The 27,844-nt window shown below is 49.0% G+C and overlaps 1 protein-coding gene across 2 annotated transcripts in view; it reads left to right on the top strand.

The window, feature by feature from the left end:
- Nucleotides 1-252: 252 nt before the first annotated feature.
- The window catches only part of APBA2 (amyloid beta precursor protein binding family A member 2), a 39,306-nt gene continuing 11,714 nt past the window's right edge, over nt 253-27,844 (top strand). The window contains exons 1-8 of one of the 2 annotated variants that reach the window (XM_044438688.1): nt 253-1,215; nt 9,189-9,269; nt 11,554-11,590; nt 16,235-16,380; nt 20,017-20,052; nt 22,719-22,805; nt 25,641-25,826; nt 27,100-27,279. In XM_044438688.1, coding sequence (XP_044294623.1) covers nt 253-1,215; nt 9,189-9,269; nt 11,554-11,590; nt 16,235-16,380; nt 20,017-20,052; nt 22,719-22,805; nt 25,641-25,826; nt 27,100-27,279 — 1,716 coding nt within the window. The remainder of the gene's footprint in view (nt 1,216-9,188; nt 9,270-11,553; nt 11,591-16,234; nt 16,381-20,016; nt 20,053-22,718; nt 22,806-25,640; nt 25,827-27,099; nt 27,280-27,844) is intronic. The other variant, XM_044438687.1, reaches the window with a different exon arrangement.

Here is a 27,844-nt window from a genome sequence, read left to right as displayed (position 1 = left end):
CCAATTAGTTCGGGGCCTTTTGACATGGTACTGAAGTGTCCTTGTGGAAGTTCGTTATGCTGGGATGCCTTTTTTGGATGGGAGGTTTTATAGGGCCTCGTTATGATCCCCACCTACTTAAAAATTAAAATTAGCATTTTAGAGCTTCCTATTGCCAACCTTTGGACAAAGGACCCTTCTGATCTCTTTGTTTGTGTTTCCACCTTTCTTTCAGCCATCGTTCAGCAATGATCGTCATCTAAGTTGTCAGCCATGGCAAGCAGGAAATGTCAAAACGTCGCAGCAGGAGTGCCAGACCACCGGGCGAGAGCTTGTCCTGCTTCGCCCCACGGCAGGGCGGCTGAAGGCGAGGAAAATAGCTCGCCCACGGAAGACTGCCTGGAGAAGGAGGCCGATGCCGTGCCGGCCAGACAAGGCAGCCCTTCCCCGGTGGACCACGAGCGCAACGACAACAGCGGCGACGGAGACTCTAGCTCCGACTACGTGAACAACACCTCTGAAGAGGAGGACTACGACGAGGGTCTTCCGGAGGAGGAGGAAGGGATCACGTACTACATTCGCTACTGCCCAGAGGATGACAGCTATCTGGAAGGGATGGACTGCAACGGGGAAGAGTATGTCCCCCGTGAGGAGCAGCAGGTGGAGACGGACGAGTGCCAAGAAGCTGTCGAAGAAGGCGAGTGGGGAGAGACGAAACTGCAGTGCCAGGATGAGCTGCAGGCGATAGAAGCTGCGGGCTACCCCGAAGGTTGTGTCCAGGTTTTGGAAGGAGAGGTGGCGTGCCTGGAGATCCAAGACCAAGAGGAAAACGTCCAGTACTGCCATCCAAGTGAAGAAGGCTACGAGGGGTACTATTCGCCCGAAGCCAATGGGAACTCGCACTGGATGTCTCTGTACCGTCCCGGGAAAGAAGAGGCGGAGCTGGAGGAGCAAGAGGAAGACATCGACCAGATTGTGGCAGAGATTAAGATGAGCATGAGCAGCCTCCACAGTGCGTCAGAGATGAGTCCCGAGCACAGTGGGGCCGAGAATGTGCCCAATGACTATGTGGAGACTTGTCCGAGGGGGGACTCTGGCCACGGCGTCAGCAGGCACCCGGGGCGGCCCAAGTCACTGAACATTCCCCCTGTGCCCAAGCAAGTCGGGGAGGCCCCCCGAGGCTTCAAGAACAAGCTGAGGACCCCAGAGGAAAGGCAGGCCTGGCCCCAAGAACAGGTATGTGGTTGCCCCTCTCCCTGGCTACAAAGGGTGCCGGATCGTATGTGCAAGCGTTCTGCAGCGATGCGGCACTGTTTCTCTCCCCTCCAGCCTTTGCTGGAATTATTTTGCCAGCACAGGTGAAAAAAGGACTGTTGGAAAGTTGAGAGAGAGAGAGAATATGTTAATAGACTAAGACTGGGGAATCTGTCAGCATCCAATTGGGAGAATGTCCCTCAAGATGGGCTGGGTTGTACAGGGGATTGATGCTGCTGTGAGGCGGGTGCTGGTCCTTTGGATAAAATGCCCGACGAAGGGTGGGCCGCGCCAGTGTTTCAGCATTTCTAGCATCAGGCAGGCAGAGCTTTCCAGCAATTGATATTTCTCCATATTGGCCTTTTACACAATCAGGATTGCGCCTCATTAAACTGCTCAGATGCGAATGCCGCACTGTACATTGGGTTAGTTAAATGTACTTGATCTGCAAGGGTAGGGTCACTCTTCTGGAATGGTTCTAAGATCTGAGGCTCCTGCTGTTGGGTTTCTAACCCCGAGCTCAGCTGGAGAATGTAAAATCCATGCCCTCAAATTCTGTTTTGTTTGCCCATGGGAAACCTCTCTGAGTTTGTTTGCTTGTTTTGTTGTTAAAGGCGATTAAAGCTGTGATTGCATTTTGATGCCTTTTCTTTCCACTTGAAGCTTTACCCAACAGAGGCAGCATTTCCACCACGCACAGCAGTGACTCAACATGAATTCCTGGGGATCAGAGGAATGTTCAGGCTGCAAGGGGAAGACCGCGGGGTGGGGGGGGGTGGTAGCGCACTTGGTCTGACTAGCCTGGAAGGAAAAGAACAGAGGTAGGACCCCTAATCCAGTACTCCAGTCATGGCTGAAGACAAGCAGGTTCCTGGGCCCAGATGGAGGGATCTGTCCTTTTGCTCTCCCACTGAGCAATACAACAGTGGGACCAGCTGCCTGGAGAGGTGGGGGGCTCTCCCACACTGGGGACATTCAGAAAGAAACTGGAGAGCCATCTGAGTGGGCCGGTGTCACTTGGTGTCCTGCAACGGCAGGGGGTTGGATTTGATGGCCTTCATGGCCCCTTCTGACTCTTCTATGATTCTCTCCAACCCCGTTTGTTAAAAGCTCAAGCACCCACTTGATGAGCGTTGGCGGTTTCTATCGGGAAATGAACCGGAGATCATTCTCAGCCACCCCCGGTGTGCTTTGGAGAGAGGAGTGGTGGTTCCTGTGTCCATCGTGGCCATTCAAGGAGCTGTCTGTGGTGCTGAATTCGCGATTGCCCTCTGCCCACGCCAGCAGTAGGTTCAGCACGATGAGTAGCGGCTCGAATGTTGGCCTGGAGCGGACCCTCTGTGTTGCTGGCCTTGCGTCTCGACCTCCGCTGCTGGTACGATTTCCTTGCCCCCCCCAAATATGTGGACAAAAAGCAGAACTAGAACACCTGACTAGAGCCACACTTGTCAGCCTATGCATTCAGAAACATTTCCCAATAGCAAAATCTTTGTTTAGCTAAATGGGCCACATATAACTAGGACAATATAGAAACAGAGCGAGTCAGAAGGGGTCTCCCAGGCCATCTAGTCTGACCCCCAGCTTCAGCCAGCGCTGCTCATGACACGCCCACCATGTGCATGTCCAGCCTGTCCTTGAACACCCTCCCTGATGGGGCCTCAACCACCTCCTGTGGAAGCCCTTTCCATACCTGTATGCAGCAGCGTTAGCTAGTAGTTTATGGTATACTGTTTACTTTTTGCTTTGTGTTTAGGGTGCAATTCACTGGTGCTGCACGGGCAGGTACGGCTGTTGCTTGGAGTGGGCAAATATACCTGGTGCTTGTCACCTTTGCCCATGACTCTGTTTCTTTTATGCATCAATATGCATTAAAACAATATTTTGGGTTTTTTTTTTTACTGTATTTGTCTGCCACTCCATACCTAGGCAGATTCCAGAGCACAAACAGTCCAGCCAGTGAGCCTACGTTTTGTTGTGAGCTTGTGAACTCTGGGTTGTTCAAACCATGGGTTCCTGTTACATGTGAACTCTGAACTGCAGCTTCTTCATAGGTTGCTTTGCCAGGCTACAGAGGTGGCAGGCAAGACGGGTTAGAGCAAAAACATTGCCGGCTTTACATGCCAGTTCCAAAATGTTGCAAAGGCATTTGGGATACGTGAAGGCAGTGGACAAAGGAAGGGGTGACCCAACAGTCCAGGAACTGAGAAAACAACCTGTGGTTTACTGATCAGCAAGTCCTTGGTACAGCAACAACCCACCTTGTGGGTTGTATTAAGTACAGACAAAGCCACTGGTTTTAGCTTTGTAGACTTCCTGGTGTTCTGGATTCGCCGCCTGGTCGCATTTCCCGTTGGCTTCTTGCCTCTGTCCTCCACCTTGATCCTGCTGCCTATCCATAGCTCTCTTTCCACAAGTGCAGACCGTGGCCAATTCCACCTTCAAAAAAGCCAAACTCACCATGTAAGGCTTCCTTTCCTCCCCTCTTAATTCTTTGCTATTAATCCTCTGCTAGCTTCTTTCTTTAGCAACACAATTGTGTTCTGCAGTCTCTGAAGCACATCTTCAGCAGAGGGATTAATTTTTGATTGGAACAAACAGCAATAACAAAACACCACGAGGAAGTGAAAAATATTGTCTGCTTTTTCAAACGCGGCAGTTTAGGCCCAGCTTGAGCATGGGGTTTGTGTGCCGTGACAGCGTCAGCTGATGATGATTCTGTTTTTCTGAGAACGGGGTTGACATTTCATAAGCAGAGAGGTGGGGGAGAGAGAGAATTCGGTCTATTTTTATAAGTAGAAGGAGAAAGTGTGGCTGAAATCATGCATATTAAACAGCCCCAGCGCATCCCGGTTGTGTTACGTGTTGGGCTTCACTCGTGTTGAGCAAGCAGGGCACGTGCATGCTCAGCTTCGCCCAAGCCCCTGCCTGCGTGCAGAAGTCCAGCGTTCCTTGTCGGGGACTCCAGGTCAGTGTGAGAAAGTCCTCCCAGATCTCCTGAGCGCCAGCCAGCGCCGAGCAGCCTTCCCCAAGCTGGAGCCTTCCACACAATTTGGGCTTCAGCTCACCCTGACCGCAGCCAGTAGCCACTGGTTGGGCATTCTGGGAGTCAGTGGCAGCACGTGAGGCGGACACCGGATGGGGCACGGCTGGTGCAAGCAATGCAGAGCCAGGATCTGACTCCGCATGAGGCCCTCTCCGCCGGTGTTCCTTGGTCGGGGCAGAGCAGAGCTTGGTCTGTGATGGGCCCCATGTCCAGTTTTGGGCATCTCTGGCATGCACTGGGGCAGTCCTTGGGAACTGGCTGCCAGCGAGAGAGCCGGAGAAGGACGGGCTGCCTTAGAATACGGCCGCCGCCTCTGTCCCTGCATACGCGCAGTAACGGTGCCCAGTCACTCACAAGCAAGGGGAATGGGTCCACTCCTCAAAAAGCAGGACCAAAGAGGAAAGAGCCCCCCAGGGCCTGCAAATATGTGTCCACAACAAGTGCCACCATGCCTCATTCTGTCCCAGGTTCTGTGCAATGTTGAGGTGAAACCTAGAGTGGATTTACGGAGGAGGAAACAGGGCTGAAAGACTTGATTCCCCCGTCTTCCTTCCCCGTCCCCTTTTCCTTGCATGCTGGATCTTTTTTGAGTCTGAGCCTGTGGGTATGGAAAGCCTTATTGCCCTGATCGAAGGCAAGTCACTCCAGGGGTGTCTCTTTGGATGAGAAGCAGGATTTGAAGGCAGCAAGGAATGCGAACCATTTACTTAAGCCAGTGTGCTCTGCTTACCAAGAGTCCCTCATGAACAGACAGTGCTTTTGGGATCAAACCCACTGGGGACAAGTGGACGACGTCAGCAGGGGATGCCAGAGCCATATTCCTGGTCTCGAAGCAGGCTAGGCAAGTGATTGCCACCCGGGGTGGCCCTGTTTGGATTGGGCCAGTCTGTGGATGCTTCCCGCTAGAAGAACTGACAGGTCCACTCAGGCAGTCCAAATTCTGTGGCGCTTCTCACTGGATTCCGTGACTTGTCTAAATTATGCAAATTGAGCCGATTTACATAATATAAGTTTATATAATCGGTTTATGTAATTCTGCCCTTTTTAGTCTGTAGCACAGTTCTGGTTTTGCTGGCTCTGTGGTCAGGGCGGAAGCAGTGAAAATTAAAATTGTTCTTCCCATCTCTGGAGGTGTTTTCCCACTGACCTTCAGCAGGTATCGCTGTTCATGTCTGAGCATGAGGACTAGAATTGTGCTTTGTTAAACAAATGGGAATTTGAGAGGCTCAGGGAGCAGCATGCCTACGGTAACCATAGCTTTTCGGTAACTCACAGTAAGTTGTTGCAGCGTTGTACAGAGGCGGGATCCTTCCTTTTAGGCCCACCTTGCATGTGGCCAGTTAATAGGATTGTCTGACCTTACAGAATTGTCTATTCATTTCTATACCCCGCTCCACATTGCAGTATGGAGATTTTGGAGGGGAACACACGAAGGGAAAACGTGTCAAAGCTTCCAACACTATATCTCAAACCAGATCTGTAAAATCGTAGCAGGAAAGTCTCTGGAAATTGGAGTGTTTGGCGGAATGGTCAGAGTCATTCCTGCTGCCTTCCTGACCTCAGTGGGCAAGAGGCCCGTGCAGAACTGCTGGGGACGTGCCGTCCAGTGACAACGGAGGACCGCTGAACTGCTTTGGGGCGCAAGACTGAGTCTCCTCCAGGCACCCATGGACTGGATGGCACCTGCAAGCACAGCTCAGCTGCAGATCTTGTCCTGCCCATCGTGGCCTTCTCCAGGGCTTAGACCCGGGGAAAAGCAGCCGCGTCCCCCGTTGACCAAGCTCTGCCTCCTGGAGAAACCAGGCAGGCCGTGCGGGCTGCATCTGGGTGGTGGGCCAGAGGTTGCACATCTCTGTGGGGATGACTCTGAGCAGTGGAGACAGGTCACTCCGATGCCAATGTGGTGGTCGGTTCACCCTGGGGAGTCAGTTCCAAAAGTGTCTTTCAGCGCCTGGAAGCATGGAGAGCTCCCTTCAGTAAAGTTCAGACTGAAGGCTGAAACCGGCCCACTGGCCTCGGCGCCACCAGCCTGCCCTGCGGGCACGTGCCCTTCTCTGCAGTGCTGCCCAGTTGTGGAATTCGCTCCCAGGAAGGTTTTCCTGGCGCCGCCATTGTATTCTTTTCGGCGCCAGGCCAAGCCCTTTTCATTTTCCCAATGTTTTAAGACCTGACTGTTTTAATTGGGATTTTAGTATTAGTTGAATTTTTAGGACACTCTCTTGTATTTTACGTTTTGTATTGTTAAACCATCCCGAGACTTCGGAAAAGAATGGTCTAGAAAAGTTAACATAAAGTAAATAAAAATAAATATTCTCCGAAGAGCTTAAGCACAGCGCTGCCAAGTCAGCCTGAAGGTCCATTTTGCCCAGAATCCTGTGTGGGAATGCCATGGATGATTGGGAACAGCTGCCTCCCAGCACTGGGCTTGGGGTGTTTCTAAGGACCTCATAAATGTTGGAATTTCACCATTCAGGGAGATAACCCCAGTTGCTGACTGGGTCGCAAACACGCTTCTTTATGCCGGCCAGCTATTCTAGCCCAGCTGGTGTGTGAGAATCGCTTTGGTCTGGGGGAGCATTCCTTGCCCCTCCAAAGGTATTGCAATCCGACCTGACGCAGGCTTTAAGGAGCAGAAGCGTCTGCTTCACAGCCCACAGCCGGCGGTTGATGGGCTGCCATCCCTCCTTGCAGATCGCATCTTCCTTTCCCTGCAGCCAACCCACATCTGCACAAAGCCTTCCCAATTTCTGGGGCTTGAAATAATTCGCATGCCATTTGGCAGTGTCAGAACCCTCAATGTACAGCTGCCTTGCATTCCAGCATTATCATTCCAGCTTCTGCAGCACTTGGATGCTTGATGCACTGTATGAGCAGAGCTGTGCAATGTGTTGGGATTTCGTCTCCCTGTAAATAGCATTTATGACCCTTATTAGCAAGATAAGGCTCTGCCCATGCTTGGGAATAGCACAAATCTCTTAATTCCTCACCTGCCAAAGGTGGAGGCCTATGGGAAAGGTGCTGGTTTGTGTGCTGCAGCCATCGCTTAGTGGTTGGGCACCTGCTTCTCCTGCAGAAGAATGGCAGGTATATTCCAGGTGGCTTACTTTCCTAAATAAAATTTGGATAAACAATTAATAAAAAACACTAACATTAAGTCAACTCTCTGCCCAGAAGCTCTCTGGTGAGCAAGATTTCAGGACCACGGACAGGGCATGTGGTCATTGGATTGAAGGCTAAAGCCAGCGAGAACCTAGTGTAGATCATGGGAGGGGCAAAGGTTGCTTGGGATCTACTGGTTGATCACCAGTTCATTTGCAGTAGACCAACAAAGGTTTCTGGCTTCCTATTTTCAACAAGGATAAATCGAGTTTCCTTCCCCTGAATTATTTTGTGAGAATTTTTGAACTCTAGAAATTCCGGTGTAGATTAGTAGATGTTAACTGGGGATGATGGGTGTGTAGACCAACATGATGCTCACCGATGCATCTGTAGGGCACGCATGTAGGAAAGGCTGTATGTGTGTGACTTTACTCACAGGGGCAATCGTTTTGCACCGGTCTCCACCCACTGGCCTAATGCAAGCACAAAATCAAATCAGAGGACGTGCTCAAGCTCAACATCTTTCCATACCTGGACTAGATGCAATGCATGCTCTGACTTCAAACCCAGCCTCCAGTGTTTGGCCCAGTTTAAAGCACTTGCTGCCCGAGGCCCATCTTCCTGGCTCTCTTTCGAGGAAGGCTGGAGGACAGGGATTGCTTTTGAGTTGGCTTTTCTTTTTAAAGAAGTTTAACCAACAATACAAAGGAAAGAGCGGTGTCTTTAGGGGACCTGCTAGGACCAGGCACTGACTCACCAGCCCAAAGGCCAAATGCATTGTTCCCCCATCAGCCTGGAGCCCAGTACAAGCAGGAATCTTATTGCCAAGCTCTTTCTATATGCCCGCCTGCCCCTTGAGATCAGCGGCAGAGGCCCTTCTCCGGGAGCCCTCCGGGAAGGAAATTAGGAGGGTGAGTACCCGGAGGAGGGCCTTCTCTGCAGTGGCACCCAACCTATGGAATGCGCTCCCCAGAGAGGTCCGCCTGGCGCCGTCGTCATTTGTTTTTCGGCACCCTGCAAAGACCTTTTTATTCAAATGTTATTTTAATTGTTAATATTATTTATTCATTTTATTCTTTGGCCAGGGCGACTTAATTTATATTGTTAATTTATATTGTTTTATTGAATTCTATTTATTTATGGTTTGTGAGCCGCCCCAAGGCTTTGGTGAATGGGGCGGCATAGAAGTCCCCTAAATAAATAAATAAATAAATTTCTAGAGAAGGAGGCAGAAAGCTCAGGAGAGGATGAAGCTTGGATGAACCATGGCCTGGATGCAGCTCTGGCACCTCCTGGTCTCAGATTCTGAGTGCATCCTCAGCCTGCAGTCCTGGACAAGGAGAGGGGAGTATTAATGAAAGGATCTTCCCAAACAAGCTCTCCTAGCGTCAACTCTGGTGCACAGGATGGCTTTGCTCTCATTTTGGCCTCTGATTACCAGCCTGCAGCTGGGCGAGGTTGAGAAACGGCCGGCTGCTTCACACAGACATCTGGAAAGAGTCCTAAATTCCCGCTCTCTTCCCCTTTCGACGGGAAAGCATTCCTGGGATTGAGGCACCTTCCATGGAAGTGGCCCAGCGCTCACCTTCCGAATCCAATCACAACCCAGGACTTACGCTTAGGACAAATTGCCTATCCACACCATCCCTTGATCGTTTATTGGCTCCCGTGTGTGCTCGCAAGCAGTCCGTGGATAAATCCGCTCCTGTTTCCACAGGGAAGAGCAGTAAAGATACTGGCGCGGAGCAGGGATAAATTATCCCAGCATTGATCTCCTTCGCCTGCTATTGATCCTCCTCTGCTTCCCTTACAGGTGTGCAATGGCTTAGAACAGCCTAGGAAGCAGCAACGTTCCGATCTCAATGGACCGATTGACAACAATAACATGCCAGAGGCAAGTATTGGGACCCTGATTTTGCACGCTGCACTCTGGTTTTCTTTCTAATTTTCTCCGTTTGGTATCAGACACCACGTCCCTTTCAAAGCAGCAAGGCGTGCGGGGTTCATTTCAGGCCAGGGTCAAATTCCATTTTAGAGTTAGAAACAGAAATGAGGGCCTCAGACATCTGGCAGAAGCGATTTGCTATTCTTCTGGAGGAGAGAGACAGAGAGCATGGCTCGAGGCAGTGTGGTGTAGTGGTTAGGAGCCCAGGACTGGGACTCAGGCAATCTGGGTTCGAGTCCCTGCTCAGCCATGGAGCCAACGGGGTGACTTTGGGCCAGTCACAGACTCTCAGCCCAACCTACCTCGCAGGGTTGCTGTTGTAAAGAGAAGACTGAGAGCAACGAGAGCAGAACAGTGTAAGCCACTTCGAATTCAGAGTGGGAAAACAAGTGGAACATAAGTTTAATAAATAAATGTGGCCCCACCCAGTTTTGGTTCTGGCCCAGGCTTGCTGCCACTGACAGATCCTCAGCAAGGGGATGTGGCTCATAACCGGAGAAGGGCTGTTCAAAAGGCTCACGGAGTTTTTCAGCCGGAGAAACACCTGTGGGTGCTTATTCTAGAAGGGCTGCATGGAGCAAAAGATGGGAGAGGTGGGACCGGTTGCTGGGCCCTCCGGGTCCCAGATCAGCAAGCACCATGGCTTGGGCCACTGGTCCATCCTGCCCCTGGTGGGAAACCCTCCACTGGCCGGGTGCACCTTGCAGGGACTCCGAATTAGCCACCCTGTAGATGGAGAGCGAGCGGCGAGCAAACGAGCACAAGCGACGGCCGTCCTGTCCCATCCACGCCTGTGGAAGCGATTGCATTACACAAGTGCAACCTGATTATGTTCTGCAAGGTCAAGTTGCCTTGATGGATTACAGAACTTTCTATCCAGTCTGGCTGTTAACCAAGTGTACATGCCAGGGAGTCACTCGGGTCCCTCTTAAAGACCCTCACTTCAGGATTAACAGAAGGGATATCCTTGTAACGACAGTGTTTGTCCTTAAAGACAGAAATTAAATTACATCTCTTCTCCTTTTCTTCACAAGTAATAATTTCACCCACTTAGTTGAATGCTTTGCCCTCCGCTGATGTAATGGCATCGATCGTGCAGTTTCCCTTGAAAGGAACCAGGTAGAATCTTGTCCCCGTTTTTTTCCTGTCTAAACATGCATATTGTCCCCTTAAGTGGTTCGCTTGGCCAGCCCAGATCTGGTGCCCCCCAGAGGTTTTGGACTATAAGAAAGAGCGATTCTTGCTGGGGATTCTGGGTGTTGTGGCCCAACCTTTGGAGGGCTCCAGGCTGGGGATGGAAGGGTTAGCTAGTACACAGATGCGGCAAAGTCGGGCAACCGTTGCTTTCCTCCTTTGCATCTCGGTTGGCATAAAAATAAGCACAAGTCAGAATGTGTGAATATCACAATGTGTGCCAGTTTTAATTTGGAGAGAGTTGCCTTTTATATCTTCTGACAAGGCTATAATCCATGGATGATTTAATTTCCTGAAGGAGAGAGAACATTTGATATAAATAGTTATTCTTTAAACATATTTCTTTGTTTTGGCTTATTGGGATTGTTCTGTCCCCAAATCCAGGAAATAGCAGTTAGACTTACAAAGCAAGGCCTTAATTAGCTCTCTGGAGGGGGAAAGGATGTCCATGGCTAATGAAGACGGTGAAGCAGCAGAAAGAGAGAGTACCTCTGGCCATGTGCAGATGATAGTGCCCTTGGTATCGGCAGGCCCCGGGAATAGGAGATTAAGGCCTTTCATTTCTGATCGCCTTAGGAACCCTTTCAGGAGTTTACCCTGAAATCGGACGCCACTTCAGTGCTCCAAGACTGGGCTGCTTTGAGTCCACCACCAGGTCCCAGTGGCCCGAAAAGAACCCCAAAAGAGGTTGCAGAAGTGCATTTATGTGCAAAATGCACATAAAAATTGCTGGCTGCCTCAGCAAGCCGTACACAACAACTCTGAGGGCAGTCGCAAGCCGTATTCAGGATCACAGAGGTGACTTTGAAGGGATGCTTCCTTCGTTTGTTCACCCAGGGCACAAAATTGTTTTCCTTCCGAATCCTGGAAACAGAGCAGCGATGGGATCTAGCAGCCGCGAACGGGGAAAACTAGAAACCCCTGAAGAAAAGTATCAATTTCTGCTCCTCACCAAAATCAAAATACTGTTCTTTGGCATGGCATTTATGTTAATGTTGCTATAGAGTTATGCAGCTCACTATTTTTTATCCCCACACAGACCAAGAAGGTTTCCTCTTTCCCAAGTTTTGTTGACGGTAAGTGCATTTTCATTGTCGTGTGTTTGTGTGTGTGTGTGTGTATTCCAGCAAGCTGCATTGTGTGTATGTGCACAGTTGAACAAGCTCAAATATTATCGGGGGGTAAGACCACTGCATTTCGTGCGACTTTATTTATTTTCCGATTTATATCCTGCCTTTTTCCTACCAAGGGCTCAAGGCAGCTCACATCATTCTCCTCCTCCATCTTATCCCCACAACAACAACCCTGTGAGGTAGGTTGGGCTGAGAGTCTGTGACTGGCCCAGAGTCACCCAGTGGGCTCCATGGCTGAGCGGGGACTCGAACCCAGACCGTCTGAGTCCCGGTCCCGTGCTCTTAACCACTACGCCACACTGGCTCTCAAGATACTTGCAAGATACTAGGCCCTCTGTGGGTTAATTAACCTGTGCATAAGCCCCAATGCCTGGGTTTGCACAGCACAGTCAGTCCCGGCACCCACCTGCTGCGTCTCGCACATTCAATATGGCGGCCACCACATGCCGCAACCCACTGTGGCCTCAGGTGGGCTGCACTGGTTGTGTGGACCTGGCCAGGGTGCCCACCAGGGCACCGTCTGCCTGTTCTGCAAGAGACGAGGGGTCGTTCTCCTCCTCGGGGACCTGCTCGAAGCAGGCCAGCTGGAAACCTCCCCGGAGGCCTTCCAAGGACCCCCGGCTTCCACTCACGTGCCAGTTGGGGGCTGAGCTGTTCACATGAGCCCATGTTCCCACTCAGCAAATCTAAAATTGCTTTGGCCCCGATAAGAGTTCAGAGGAACTGCTCCAAAAGCAGATTATAAGGTAGGCAGATTTCAAGCTCATGAGGTCTAGTTTCTTGACACACCGACAGAAGCCAAGTGCAAAAGAGCGGCTTAGAAAAAGAGGTGGACTCAGACTTAGAGCTAAGGGACAGGGCATCTCAGAAATGATGTGTTTGTTTGTTTTTTGGTTTTCATAGCAAAAGTTTTCCATATAAAACTCCACTCCTGCTTTTCCCAAGCCTTCCTCCTTCCAGCTCACTGCATGTGCTTGTAGCAGCTTTTCATTTTTACTCTGGGTAAAAATGGGCCTTTGGCCCAGCTCTTAAAACCCTCTGGTATCCCACAGCAAGGGCCTCAGTCCATACTTGCAGCTACTCTGGAGTAAATATATGTGCTAGATGCATAGCTAACCCTCGATCATTCCAACCTTACTGCGTTTCTAAATTCTACCTCTGCGTGTTTTTCTAGCTCATTTAGTTAGCCAGTAGAAAGAAGGCAGGACTAGATGTTACAAAATGAAGGCAGAGGACACGGAAGTACAAAGATTAGGGCATTTATAATTTTCTTTTTTGGGGGGTGGGGGGGACTAGTGGGTAGAAATTGCAGGGAAGCAGATTTTTGGATCATCAACGGGAGAGATTCCCTCATGGGATGCAACAGAATGAACTGTCTCAGGTGCTGCTAATCCAAGGACCCAACTCGACTATTCTGTGAAGCACTGATGTCCAGACATGGGCACTGGGCATGCATTAATGCCCCGCAACGCCCGTCACCTCCCAAATTCTCCAATTCTGCAGGCTTGACTTTTCCACCCTGAATCAGGCATTTGACGTAAACCCTTCCTTTCCCGAGCAAAATCTAGGGAAGGTTAAAAAAACGGCACACAGGTAGTTTCTTTCTTGCTTCCAGCCGTTTCAGAGAGTGTGTTAAATAGGAGCGTCCCTGAATAGAAATCAACATGTGATGTTGCTACAGGCCAAAACAAGAACGGGCTGCCGGCACTGGCGTGAGAAGTCAGCCGCTGCAAGACATATTACTCAGACCTATTTGCATGGTGATAGCACCCCCCCCCCGCCCACCTTGGGGCTTTCAATTATTACTTTAATCACCAGCACTGATGAGTGGACTAATGAAATTAAATTTATCTCTGTGACTGATCCTCATTTGGAATTATGTTGTCAGTGGAGGCTGCGAAGTTCACACTTAGATGCATCTCGCCTCTCCTTCTCTTGGCCTGGCATCACAGGTGCCTTCCCTCTTTCTTTTAGTCTGGCTGGGAGAGAGCCCCAGTCCCTGTGAAAAGGCCCGGGTGCAAAATGCGGCAGAGCTGGCCAACAGTGTATCTAGTATAATTTATTAATTAGAGTTATATCCCACCTTTTCTCTTACGATGAACTCAGTGCAGTTTACAGCATGCTCTCAGTCTGACCCCAACAATCTGACCTCCGAGGTAGGCTGGGCTGAGAGTCTGTGGCTGGCTCAAAGCCACCCCGGTTGGCTCCGTGGCTGAGCGGGGACTCGAACCCGGATCACCTGAGCCCCAGTCCTGCGCTCTTTGCCCCTGCACCTCGCTGGCTGTTTGATCATCAGTTTTCATTACGACAACAATTCTCCTCTCTGATGCTAATTGTGCTTCTTTCATTGCTAAAAATGCACATTGCTTGCTGCTCTGGAAGGGTGTTGGGCTGCAAGTAGCTTAATTCCCGAGGCTGCCCATACTGAGGAAGCTGCAATCCAAGACTTCTGGCTGGGGAAGGCTATACAACCCATCCATCCATCTAAAGCTTTTGTATGCTGTCCCTTATGCATGACTTCTCAGGACGGCTTACAATCATTAAAACAACCACAAGAAAACAGCAATAAATAACAATTAATCAAAAAAACCCAATTAAATAAGTTAAATAAAAGCGACTGTTAAACATTAACATTCAAATTAATTTTTAAAATTAGAGTTCAATGAAAAAGTTTTAACCTGGCGCCGAAAAGAATATAAACTCGGCGCCAGGCGCACCTCTCCAGGGAGCACGTTACCTGTTACCCGAGCAGAAGGGCTCCCCCTCCATTGCGCAGGAAGAGAACTCTGTGCTGCTAGGCCTGACTCGGCTTCTGTGCATCTGGCCTTTGAGTGTGCGCAGGTGTGGTGGAAACTGGATTTAAGTGGTTGCTCTCAGCCTCAGGGGAGCTGTCTTAAGCGCATCTCTGGATTCGCCACTTCCATCTTGACAGTTGGTTTCTTCTCCACAGGTCCCTTACCCCCCCCTCCTTGCTCAGAACAGCTTTTGGCTCCCACTGCAAGGAGAACATCCAGAGCTTCCGCGTTTGTCCTGTTGTTGCTATGGGGAAGGGGGCTTCCTCCACCCACACAAGCGACCCACAACAGTGGGCTGGGATCGGGAGGCTGCAAGCAGCAGGGGGTTGTGGAAAGCTTTCTGTGCACAGTGAACGTGGCATAAAGCCTCTCAGTTCTGGAAGATTTTGCAGATTATCTCAAAATCTTGAAGATTTTGCAGATTATCCCTCATTTTGAAGATTATCCCAAGGATCTTTTATTAATTAACCAGTAAGGTCCAGAGCCAGAAATTTAGTTCTAGTGGCAGCAGCATTAAAACAATACTGTTAAGACAACAACACATGAAATGAACATTAGAATCGAGTTATATTTTTAACCCATGTTTCTGAAAAATGCAAAACCTTGGCCTTGGTGGCTGGAAATGGAAAATTGCATTTGCACAGAGGTCTAAAATGAGCACACTTTTGCTTGGAAGAGAAGACTGAAAGCTCTGGTGTAAATCGCTGCAGACCTGGCCTCTGCAAGGAAAGGCAGCTGCTCCCCAACTTCACTGCATTTTAATTTGTTAGCTCTGATCTTATTAGATGGTTGGGTGTGAGCATCAGCGGCTGCTACACCTGCTGAAGCAGCGATCTGCATTTTAAGTAAATGAATAAAAGAATGGCTCTAAAAACCAGCTTGTGCAAGAAAATGCTCACCATAGAATGAGGGAATTTGCATGATTTAGAATTTACCAACCACTGCACAAAACAGAGAAACCAAACAGGGGAAGCATCAAATAAAAAAGAACGTAAAACATTAAGAGCACCGCAAAGGACTTGAACTTCATAGCAGACAGAGAACATTTGAGGACTTTGGCTTTCCCAGATCCCTGATCTGAGAGGAGGAAGGATGCAAAAATCAGGGGAACACCTTGGAACAGACGAGAAACCCAGAATAACTAGCACTTTGCACAGAGCCAGTGTGGCATAGTGGTTAAGAGCGTGGGACTGGGACTCAGGCGATCTGGGTTCTAGTCCCCACTCAGCCATGGAGCCAACTGGGTGACTTTGGGCCAGTCACAGATGCTCAGCCCAGCCTACCTCACAGGGTTGTTGTTGTGGGGATAAGATGGAGGAGGAGAGATGATGTCAGCTGCCTTGAGCCCTTGGTAGGAAAAAGGCAGGATATAAATAGCAATATAAATATAAATAAAATAGCCGTTCATGAGCCAGTGTTTCAATATTGCCATTTCTACCACGGCGTACAAAATATTTTCAAGGAGTTCTCTGGAAGGAAGGAAGCTGCAGTTTCCAGGGAGAGGGAACTATGAAGGAATCCAAGTCAGGCCTGGCCACGGATTCTGGGCAGCATCCTCCTCATTTCGTTTGCTTCCTGGTTCCCAGACCCATCATGACAGGAACGAAACGCTCTGCTTGAGTGCTTGTGGTGGTGGTCATGCCACCCTCTTAGTGACCCGGCAGGCATTTGCAGAAGATGAAAGCACAGCAGGGGAAGCTTGTGCACATGACACCGTCCTTCTTATCCCTTCTCCCCCAGCTGCCTGTCCCTCCGTCACGGAGAGGAATAATTGACGACCTTTTGCTTTCAGTTCCAGGACCATGCGAACCTGAGGACCTTATTGACGGCATCATCTTTGCGGCCAATTATCTGGGCTCCACGCAGCTGCTCTCTGAGCGCAACCCTTCCAAAAACATCCGGATGATGCAAGCCCAGGAGGCCGTGAGCCGTGTCAAGGTAGGGCAGGTTCCCAGGCTGCTGGAGATGACTGGATTCGGGAGAGTCAGGTGGAGCTGCTCTGCCGGCCGGCCGTGGGATGCTCTCAGGCAGTCCTGAGCCAGGCTTGGGCATTGCTCTGCCCTCGTCGCTGCGCATCCCCACCCACCAGCGAGCAGAATGCCAGTAACGTGCAGCGGCTTTGCAAGGATCCAGGCTTGGGATGGAGGGAGGGGGGGATGTGTTGCAAAGGGTAAGAAATCCGCTTCTCTCCAAAACGTTTTCCCTTTCTGCAGTGTGCGAACAGCCAGCCCAAGTCCCATGTATTGGGAAATCAGCCACTGAATGTGTCAGTATTTACTGTTCCATTTACAACCTGCCGTTCCCACACTCCCTGTAAGGAACTGAAGGCCACTGACGTGGGACTCCTCTTCGTTTTATCCCCACAACGACCCTGCAAGGTGGCTGGGCTGGCATTAAGGCTCAACGTCGTGCAGGGAGTCAGGGCTGAACAAGCACTAGAAGCCCGATGTCCCATGTTGCAGCCCAGCAGTCCAGCTGCTTCCTCCCACGGGCCCTCTGGTCCTCAGGCAAGGCCCGCCCGTCCTCATGCATGCATATTTTGCCTCTTTTCCTCCGAGGAGTCCAGCAAGGCTTACCGACGCATCCGTTCCTCTCCGTATTATCCTCATAGCAACCCTGGCTAGGAAGGGCTTAGGCTGAGACTCAGCGAGTGGCCCAAAGTCACCCAGGGGGTTCCAGGGCAACCCAAATCTCCAGCTTTCTAATTCTGATGCCACACGGACTCTTGAGTCTTTAATCTAGTAATACCAAATTTCGATCCAGTATTCATCGGATCAATCGTATTTATGTAGATGGAATGGCCGTGGCTCTCTCACTCACTGGAGGTGGCCAGTCCCTTTCACACTGACTGACGTAGAAACTCAGCTTGCATCTACAGCTCACGGCGGCCATTGCTGCGTCTGGTTCCTCCCCGCTCCTCTGCAGAGTCTAATGAAAGTCGCCGCTTCCTAGTTTGCTGCCTCCGTCACTGGGGGTGACGTGGCTTCCTACACCAGATGCTGAGGATCTTGGGTGGATGGAACTCTTCCGCCCAAACTGCTTGGGGGATCCTAGGCCACCGCACTGGACGGCCCGTGGGTCGAATCCATCATGGCTTTCCTTACGTTAAGTTTCCTTGTGTTGCAATGGCACGATAGTTTGTGTTCTCTGCTTCTCTCAACCGAACTGTTTGTGCAGGGTGGGGGAATGGCAAAATACGGAGCTGCATGTCACAAAATGTGTGTTCTGCGTTGTCCATTACCGGGGCTGGCGGAAATCAAATGCACCATTTCTGGTCTGAGTAGCAACCGTGTGGTTGGTGAAAATCAACTGCTGTGGAACCCCATTTGCATGGCAAGAGAAATCAGAGACACAGTCCATGGCACGGACCCTGCCCCTGTGAGCTGTGCAGACCCCGACTTTTTCCCTCTTTGAAACTGGAGTGCTTTCCAGACTACACCTTGCAGGTAAAGATCGGGAGCGGTGGAGCTCTCTCACGCTAGGGAAGGCGGCAGCCCTCCTCCCAGGCTGCAGTTTTGTAGCAGCCTGGGAGTTAAGCATTTTGGGGGAATTGGAATGGAAATCAGGTTGGGATGCCTTCCCCCCATTGCCACGGATATTACCGCATGGAAGATACTTTCATGGTCATAACTCTGGGGTCTCGCACAAATTCTTGCCGCCAAGTCTCAAAGGGAGTGTTCAAAACGTCACCACCAAACCCATTAGCCAGCCTGCTGCCATCCAGAGAATTGCACTACAAATCTCAGCATCCCCTCATGAACTCTGGTTTTCCCCTCCTTGTTGCAGATAAAGTAGCACAGAACTCCAATTCCTGAATTAAATTAGGAAGATGCCAAGTTGGGGCATTTTAAGCCAAACCACATTTTAAGTGAGTTAGATTTTCAGTGACTGACATTCGCGGTGAGCAGCATATTCTGCAAAACAAAATTCTTGGCCAGTAATTCCTCCTTTCTCCTCCTCTCCTGCTACAAGCGATTTGCAACTGACTCGCGGCAGATTGGGGAAACCAGAATGTACAAAGCAACCCTGTCTGTGGCTGAATGATGTGCTCAGAATCCACACTGGGGTTACCTTGCCTTGTGTACTTGCTGGACAGTCCCTGGAAACAGCTGGCTGTTACTATTTTCAGTGGTTACTTGGTGGTGTCCATGACCGGTTATCAGAAAGCGGCAGGAAACGCAGGTGCTTGGCAGGTGGCCGTGTCTGCAAAGTGGGACTAGCGCTTCTGCCCAGTTCTGATCCTTCTGTCCCACAGGGAAGGCTGACTGATCCATCAGAACCTTCTGATGGATTGCATTACGGATGATGGATCCCTTCCATCTGAAGGGCTGCATTCAGTTTCAGGGAAGCTCTTATCTATTCACTTACGTAAAGCTTTTATATCCCACCCTTCACAGTGTCTCAGGGTGGTAATACAATTAAATAAGTAAAGGTTGGGCATGTGTTTATGGAAGGAGGTTCTAAATATGCAGGTCCGAAGCCGTTTAGGGCTTTCGAAGTCCTCACGAGCACCTCCAGAGGTCCATCTTCAAGCAGGGACTGAAGCCAGGGACACCAGGGTTGGGAAGGTGATATTCAGAACGGGCCAACCCTGAGGGGCCCAGATGTCCCTGTCCTCAGATTTAGCACCTGTGTTCCCCATGTCAAAGGCCTTGGGCTCAGCCCGAGCACCCCCAGTTTAAAAGATCTGGCAGCAAGGACCCTGCTGGGACCAACACCTGTATGAGGCCCGTTCATAAGTCTGCAAATTTGGAGAAAGCTGGTTTGATGCACTGGAGTCCCGTGACTTTGGCACAACTTTTTCTAAGAAAGGCATGGAGATCTTGGAAGGTTTTGTTCATGGTTTTTCCTTGACATGCCCGAGGATGAGAAGCTAAGAAGGGTGGCAGGAACATCTGTCTATGAAGGCAAAATTTGAAAAACTGGAAATGTGGGAGGAACTGCCTGGACACAATGAGGAATTGCAGGTAGAAAATTAATTAAATTTACATCTTTAGCAAAAATCACTGGCAAAATCTCCAGTTTTGTTGTTTGTTTATTTATAAATTTGTATCCTGCTGAACATCCCAACAGGGATCTCTTTGTTATGATAAGCAGCAGGTTTCTTGGCAATAAGTGTGTGTGGTTTTGACAGGCGTGTATCAGTTTACCTGGAGGAGAGTTGAGCATTCACAGCATTCACCTGTGACTTGCTGACATGAAGGACACGGTCTTGTAACTTCGAAGTGGGTACCTTATTTGTAAGCAGGACAGCAAGAAATTTCAGGATATTGTAATGAGGCTAGAGTAGGGGTTGCAAATGAACCTGCAGCAGGGATATATAATCTGTTGCTAAGCACAATAAAATGGTTCAGTATTATCTGATATCAATTGACAATATACGCATCCAGATCCAAGTCTATTTATATCTGAATCTTCTTCCCTCTGCAAACGGTGGCTTTGAGAATCCCGGAATCGTTTGTCAATAGGTTTCCCTGACTTCACATGACCTTTTTTTTCTCTCCTTCTTCTTTTTGTACATTTGTCTGTTCCCTTTTATTTAATTTGTTGATTTTTTTAATGCTTCTCCCCCAGAGGATGCAAAAGGCAGCTAAAATCAAGAAAAAAGCGGTGTGTAGACTTTTTCTTGAATGCTAATGTCTGTTTTATGTTTTTGTGTGTTTTGTTTGTCCTTGTGCATCCTGAACTGCTGTGCCTCTCATTGTGGATTTCTGTGAAGCTGCAATTTGCGGGGGGTGGGGGCGTTTGACCCTTTTAAAGTCTATATGGCTGGATGGGGTGAAAGAGATTGGTCAGTTTCATTAGAATACATTCCATTTCCCACTGGGGTTTCTCCTTTCCCCTCCACTACCAGAATTATTTCAACATACTGGTGTGTTTTTGTCTGTCTATTTTTGGAGTGGCTTTTTGTGTGTAGGCTAAGCCTAGTTAAACAGTTTTCTCCTTCAAAAGCGTGTTTCTGTCTAATATCCCTGCTGATGTTATCAGGAGAAGGGGCCACAGCTGACGTTGGAAGCCAATAGTCAGATCTTGTAATACCTGTGTGCTGTTATTGTCGCATTAAATTATGTGTTCCCAGGATGACCGTGGGGTGCATATTTCATTTTGCATGCAAAACTTTATTTTTGTCTTTACTGAAGTGAGAAAACATACTTGAAAACAGTAAGGTGCCTCGCATGAATTCTTGATCCCATTAGAAGCAAATTCAGTGGCATGATCCAAATGTTTTGCAAAGAGATGTGGATTTCGATGTAATGGCCAAATAGATAATACAAGAAAAATTTCTAGCTGCTGTGGATGCCAAACAGCTTGACATCTTCACCAGGATGTGAGAAGAGACCTTACAACATGGTGGAAAAGGCTGGAGGACACACAGTGCTAATGCCTGGGGTGACCCTAAAATGATGCTTCATGAAGACACTGCTAGAGTTGCGTGTATAATTAGGCGAAGCACACGGAGGACAAAATCAGAACGATGGCAGGACAGCTCGTTTTTCTAACCCTAACCCTACCCTGGTGCACACCCCTAACCCTAATATAGGGGTAAAGTTCCACTGAAAAGAATGCGATTTTGAGAAAGCCTTCCTTGAGGAGCTTTTTCTGCACAGCTCATCTTTTCTGCCCATTCTAAGCACATTCCCGCCATCAAAATCATGCCAGGGCACATCGTTTTTCTAAACTTAACCCTGCCCTGGTGCACGCCCCCCCACAACCCTATTACAGTGCTAAAGTGCCATTGAAAATAATGCAATTTTGAAAAAGCCTTCCTTGAGGAGCTTTTTCTGCACAGCTCAGCTTTTCTGCCCCTTCTAAACACATTCCAGCCATCAAAATCATGCCAGGACACCTCATTTTTCTAACCCTAACCCTACCCTGGTGCACACCCCTAACCCTAATATAGGGGTAAAGTCCCATTCCAAAGAATGTGATTTTGAAAAAGGTGTGCCATAGGTTCGCCATCACTGTCCTAAGCCAAAAAATGCCAATATGTCACCATGCTTTTCATGATATTCCACCTCTCCCAGAAGAGCAATGTTTATTTGGCAGCTCACCTTTTCTCACATTTCTGAGTGAGTTCCAGGCCATTGGACAGGTGGAGGAGCCCAACTTTTCCCAACCCCACCCCTAACCCAGGTAGAATCCTAAGCCAAACATTCCTAGATTGGCGGCATGGATTTTGTACATCTTTTCCCAAAGCCTTTGGAGAACTCCTGCTAGTCAAGAAAGGACCAGCCAATGTGAGATCCACCAACCAACTGGCCAACAGAGGCCACTGTTTACGATCCCAGCTGTGTGGGATCCATAGTGCTCTCCCCACCTCCCCCAACACACACACAATATCTTCAGCCGATGGGCAGCTCCCTAGTTCCTTAGCGTGACTGCCCACCCTACCACACTGGAGCCCCCATAATCCACTTCCTTGGCATGTTTGAATTCAGCATTATCACCATTTAACCAGCAGGTTTCTTTTGCATAGAGTTACCTTTTGACAATGAATTGCACAGGTTGTCTGGCTCAACCTTTCTTCTTTTACTTCTGAGAAGTGATGACTGGTTCTCCAGTGTGAAATCCTGGCCAGCCGAGTCCCCATATATGCCTTCCATGCCAACACCAAACACACTCACACACTTCATCAGCTATATAACAAGTGTGTTGATTTTTCAGATTCCACCAGACTCTTCATTGTTGTAGCCGCACCAGAACAATGCAGCTGTCCCCTGGAAATTGTTATTAAGAAATAAAATCCAACATTCAGATTTAATCAGTCAATCAATGCATTAGGACCAAGCAACATGCCAGAGCCCTTTTGAATTCTCCAGAATTCTCATCAGCTAGATCTTGCAAAGAGCAGGGGTTGAGGTAGGGAAACAGGTTGAAGGATTGAAAGGCTAGACTTTGGGTGGTGTTTTGCTGAAGCCTAAAAAAAGTAATACTCGGACTCGATTTTGAGTTTGTTCTGCCTCTCACTGCTATCTTTGGTTATTGAGGATTGAAAACTCGTAAAACTAAAGTTTCTATTGACAAGTCAATCGGCGGCCCTTTACTGGCCCATCACGGGAGACGTCAATACTTGAAATCTTTTTCTTAAGACTCATTCGATGAACTAGACTCAAAGAATGATCCTTTTGCATTAATTTTGGGAATGAACCATTCTGGACGGCTGTTCTTTGTTGCCATGACTTGTGCAGTGTGGTCGTTCTGTTGAGAAGGAGTTGACGTCGTAGCCGCCGCAATCTTTCCATTGCCTGTTTGTTCTTTCCTTTTCCTTTCATTAGAGCTCTGAGGGAGATTCCCAGGCCTTGACTGAAGTCGATCTGTTCATCTCCACACAGAGGATCAAAGTTTTGAATGCAGATACACAAGTAAGCCTTCCAAAGTGTACAAATGAGCTTTTGCGGCTTGAGTAAGTAACCTACCTCCCTTGGCCAATTTTTTTTAAGGCTTCTGCAAGCAGTCCGTTCAGACGCATCTATTCATTGTGGTTGTTGCTGTTGAAAATGATCTTGGACTTAAGTTCGAGAGGGGTGGCATGCCAATGGGCATGGATTTCTCCACCACCAATATTAATGTCTTTCTTCAGGCTGCTAGCTGGCTGATTGAAACTTGACACTGCCCATTTTTAATCTTGGTAGCAGTAGCTGCATTTTAAATGAATTCATCCACGTAGGCCTGACAGCTTAACCCATTGCAAGTTAGCCTGCCCTCTGCTATGGGTACTTCCTGTGTTAAAGGCCAGGCTGGAGCTGCCAAGCAGCCTCAGACCTGTTGTTGGTGCTTAATAATATGGGAAACACTTACAGGATCTACTCACTGCTGCAGCAAATGCGTTCCCAAGTTGCATTCAATCTCCACACGATAATAAAAGTCCATTTGAAGGGGGAGCCACAGAGGGGATCGGGGAACGAGAGCTGGTTCCTTTGTGTCTGAGCAGCCGTGGCCAAATGCGAGATTTAAGAGCCAGGGACGAAACCAAATGCATTAATTCTCCAGACCACAATGGAGCCCCGTGCAGTTCGCTCCCTGCTTGCCTGAAGGCTCACCTCACTTTCCAGCAAAGAGTATAAGACTCTTCTAGAGGTCAGGCTGCAGCTGGGAGATTCCGCCAATCCAAATATTCTCGCATCCAGTGGAATGGGCCCAGTTGGCGCGGCAGTCCGTGCTCGGAGAAAGTCCTTTCGTGTGGGATACGGAAGCTCCCCTTCGGTGCATCGTGGCTCTCCCACCACAGTGGCAGCTTGCAAATGGACACCTTCATTCACGTGTTACATTTAATAGCCCAAGCCCACTATGCTCATAGTCCGGCCCTTCCAAAGTACTCCTCCGTGCACCTGTCTCTCTAGTGGTGCCTGATTGTACTGCAGCTGGTTTTCCAGCACATGCTCATAGCTGCCTGAAGGAGCGCCTTCTTCCCCATGTGCTGGTCTGCCCTTGAGATCGGAGGCAGAGGCCCTGCTCTTCTCCGGGAACCCTCTTTGAAGGAAATCAGGAGGGTAGTCACTCGGAGAAGGGCCTTTTCAGTGGTGGCGCCCCGACTGTGGAATACGTGCCTCAGGGAGGTCTGCCTGGCGCCGGCACTCTGCTCCTTTTGGCGCCAGGTGAAAACCTTTTTATTTCCCCAGTATTTTAACAGTTAACTGGTTTTAGCCCTGTTTTTATCACTATTTTAGATGCGTTGTCCTTTCCTTTCCAAGATGTATGTTATTGTTGTTATGGGTTCTGGTTTTTGGTTTGCTCTCTATAAGCTACCCAGAGACTTTTTTACTAATGGGACAGCATACAAAAACCTGAAATAAATAAAATAGCGATGGAAAGCTTAAGGACTATTGTGAAGCAACGGCCAAGCAGAGCCCCAATAGAAGAACCTGGTCCAGGAACCACCGATCGGATGTGCAGTTGATCTCTGGGAATGGTTATCTCAGAGCTGTTCCCCCAGGATGCTGTCTCAGTCCCCTGGGGACAGGTTGAAATAGGGAACCCTTCCTTACCTGCTGCCTTCTGGAGGATACGAGATGGGAGAGGACGGAAACATGGATGGGGCCCCGAGGTGTCCTCCTGCTCACAGAAGCCATCTTCCACTCCATAGCAGGGCTGCTAAAACGCTTCCTGTAAGAGCTTTGCTTGAGAAGCATGGCCTGCCTCTGAAGAAGATGCCCCTGCCCAGCCTCTGACGCATCAGAAGCCTGGAGAACCACGGCAGGATGAAGCAACCAGTCAGACTTCCGTGCAGACACAGAGGCCTTTGCAGAATGGCTTTAATGGCTGTTTTCAGTCCACTCCTAACCTATGACTTTTCGCTCTGCAGATGGATATTTGCTTGACCCATGCGGACTTAGAGAACCGAAAGGGAGACCTTTGGTGCAGATGTGCTTTTAATTTTCTGTCCTCTAAACCCTCATTTCTATGTGAATTTTGCTGGCAGCCATTTTCTTTCCTCGCCGGAAGAAATTTGTTATGGAGTATAATGACTTCAGCATGTGCAGCTTAAACTCTCCCACTCACCTTATCAATAATTCCCATTTTCTCCCTTAATTAGCCTCACAAATGCCTCTTATTCCTAAGTCTGCATAAATTTGTGAGTTGCTTTGAGCCATTTAGCTGATCCATCGGTTCGCTTGCAAAAACCTTCCTGACCCCTGTGATTTTAAACTTCAGAAAGGTCCTGTGCTCAGTGAAAGACTCTTCATATTAACAGCAATTGGTGTGCTGTAACACCGGACACTTTTGAAATACTGCATTTAATTAGGAGCTTAAACCAAATGGCTTTAGAATGCGCCTTGCATCTAGGATTTCTACATTTCCCTTTAGTTAAATGTAAATATTAGGGTGAGGTGTCCTTTTTTTTAACCTAAATTTTGGCTGTGTGTTTCTAACAATGGATGTGTTGTACAGTTGTGGCAATCATACCGAATAGAACATGGGTGCACAACTTCGGGCCCACAAACCATTTGGTTTTTGCAGACTTGTCTTGTCATTTTAAAAGGATGAAATGCTTAGTGGCTGACAGGAAGAGGTTTAAGCTAAAATATGCAGATCGGAAAGAAGGAGCTCATTCCGCCCGAAGGCGGCGGTTAGCTCTTCTGGCACAGACTTTTTATTTTGCATAATTTTAAAAAGAAATATGCATCGCAGAAGCCACATGTGCAGTTTTGCTGGTGGGGGGGCATGCACTAATTGCTTTGGCACACCAATTACTCCAGGAAACCATGATGGACCACGCGCTGCGCACCATCTCCTACATTGCCGACATCGGCAATATTGTTGTTTTGATGGCGAGGCGCCGAATGCCCCGTTCGGCTTCCCAGGACTGCATTGAGACAACTCCGGGGGCACAAGAAGGGAAGAAGCAGTACAAGATGATCTGCCACGTCTTCGAATCGGAGGATGTAAGTAAACAGCATCTGCAGAAATGCATTGCGTAGGGATTGTGCATGGTGGAAGCGTTGCCTGTTTAATTCCTTCGAAGAAAGAAATTAAATGCTTTTGCTCTTCCATTCCCATTAACTGGGCTCTCGCTCCAGTTTCTCTGCTCTCCTCTCCCCACCGCACAATTCAGAGCAGCTGTTTCCCTTGTGGAGTGTGGTCGTATCTGACTTCGACCGGGGACCCATGGCTGTGGAGCGGCTCTCCATGTTCCCCTTGCATTTATTGACTTTGTGGCAACGGGTGCCTCTTGGCACAGCAGCAGCCAGAGGCTGCAGCCACTGAAAGGAAGACTTTGGTACCCCCGGTGCCTCTTTCCATACAAGTACTGAAGCCGCTGGTCTTGACGGTGAAGGTTGACCTGTCCTACCGTGCCAATGTTTTATTTGCTCAATTGTCTCTGGGCCCAAACACCCTTTTTGGCTGAAGGGGGCACAGTGATGCAAACGAGGGGGCCTGTTCCATTTCCATTCCCTAATACAGGGACTTCTGTTCCCCTAATAGAGACGTGTGCATTTGGGTGAGCATTTTTATATGGGGTCATTTCCCCACTGCCCCATCGAACCAACTGCAACAATGCAAATTTTAGTTCCAAATGCATTTTTAACGTGCACATTTTTCTTGGAAATGCATTTCGAATGTGATCACAAGCTCAAAGAATATACGAGGTTTTATTTTTAATGTACTTTTACTTGTAAACTTCCCCAAGAGGTTCGACAATTAGGCAACAGAAATAACTAGAAATATTCACTTTTGCATTTGGAGTTGTCAGCAGGTCAGATCTCAGTAGGAGCTGGAAAGTCTTGTCCATGCCAAAGTTCGTTCTGTCTGTTTCCTCTGTACAGTGTGCAAAATAGGTTTCATAGGAATAGGCACCCCAAAACAAGGACTGCACCCCAAATGGGGACAATTGAAGGATGTTTTGAAGGAAAGCTGGCTTCATCAGGAAACTTACCCTTGACTGCTCTCTTCTCATGCTCCCCACCATGGGAATGATGGGTGAAGGAGTCCAACAGATCAGGAGGCTGAGGAAAGCAGAGATACAGCCCTTCCATCCAAACCTGTCCCAGTTCTGCAGAGGCAAAAAAGCAAGACATGCTCCCTACTTTGCATACGTGGTTGGGGTGGAGCGTTAGGGTCACCTGCCCCAAGACCAGGTCCTTGCACAGGTACAGTGCGCATTGGGCAGGCAGACCCGGGTGATGCTCATCGCTTCCCCCACTGCTTCTTCCGTAGGCTCAGCTGATCGCCCAGTCTATTGGCCAAGCCTTCAGCGTGGCCTACCAAGAGTTCCTCAGAGCCAATGGCATAAACCCCGAGGATCTTAGCCAGAAGGAATACAGCGATATCATCAACACCCAGGAGATGTATAACGACGATCTCATCCATTTCTCCAACTCTGAGAATTGCAAAGAGGTGAGTTTTTCACCTGGTTGGATTTGAAGAACCAACTTCCTGTGCCTTCAAGTTCTCTTGACTAGTAATAGGCAGGCTGAGAACTCTGGGGAGATGTTAAGGTTTGTCTGCAAACACAGTATTTAGCATGTACGGCTGTAGTGGGAAATTACATCTCCTGGGCTCTGTCGGGGCCGGGCGTTGTTGCTTTACCAAGTCTATTAAGTTTTGGGCATTGTCAGGGCATCCTCCATCCATCTTCAGCATTCTCATCCTTCTGTTCCCATAACAATGACTGATACTCTGACAGAAGACCAGTGTGACACCACACCATATACAAACAGGTCACGATGTCTGTAAAGCCTGGACAAACGGGGCCTGCAGGCCAGCTTCAGCCATGGCTTCCAGGAGCTTCTGACCTTCCAGACTTGGCATCTAAGCCCCAGCGGTTTAGGCTAGTTCCCTCTGAAGTTAGACGCTCCTTGGTCAAACCTCCGTGCAGGTTTGTGATGCCCGTACGAATTTATCCACAAACAGGTGTCCCTTCTTCCCCCTCCCCTCCCCTCTCCTCCCCTCCCCTCCCCTC

The sequence above is a fragment of the Varanus komodoensis genome, unplaced genomic scaffold (genome assembly GCF_004798865.1).
Source record: "Varanus komodoensis strain SLA01 unplaced genomic scaffold, ASM479886v1 scaffold33, whole genome shotgun sequence".
Lineage (NCBI taxonomy): Eukaryota > Metazoa > Chordata > Lepidosauria > Squamata > Varanidae > Varanus > Varanus komodoensis.
The sequence above is the reverse complement of the archived record's forward strand: the minus strand, read 5'-3'. Positions and strand labels throughout refer to the sequence as shown.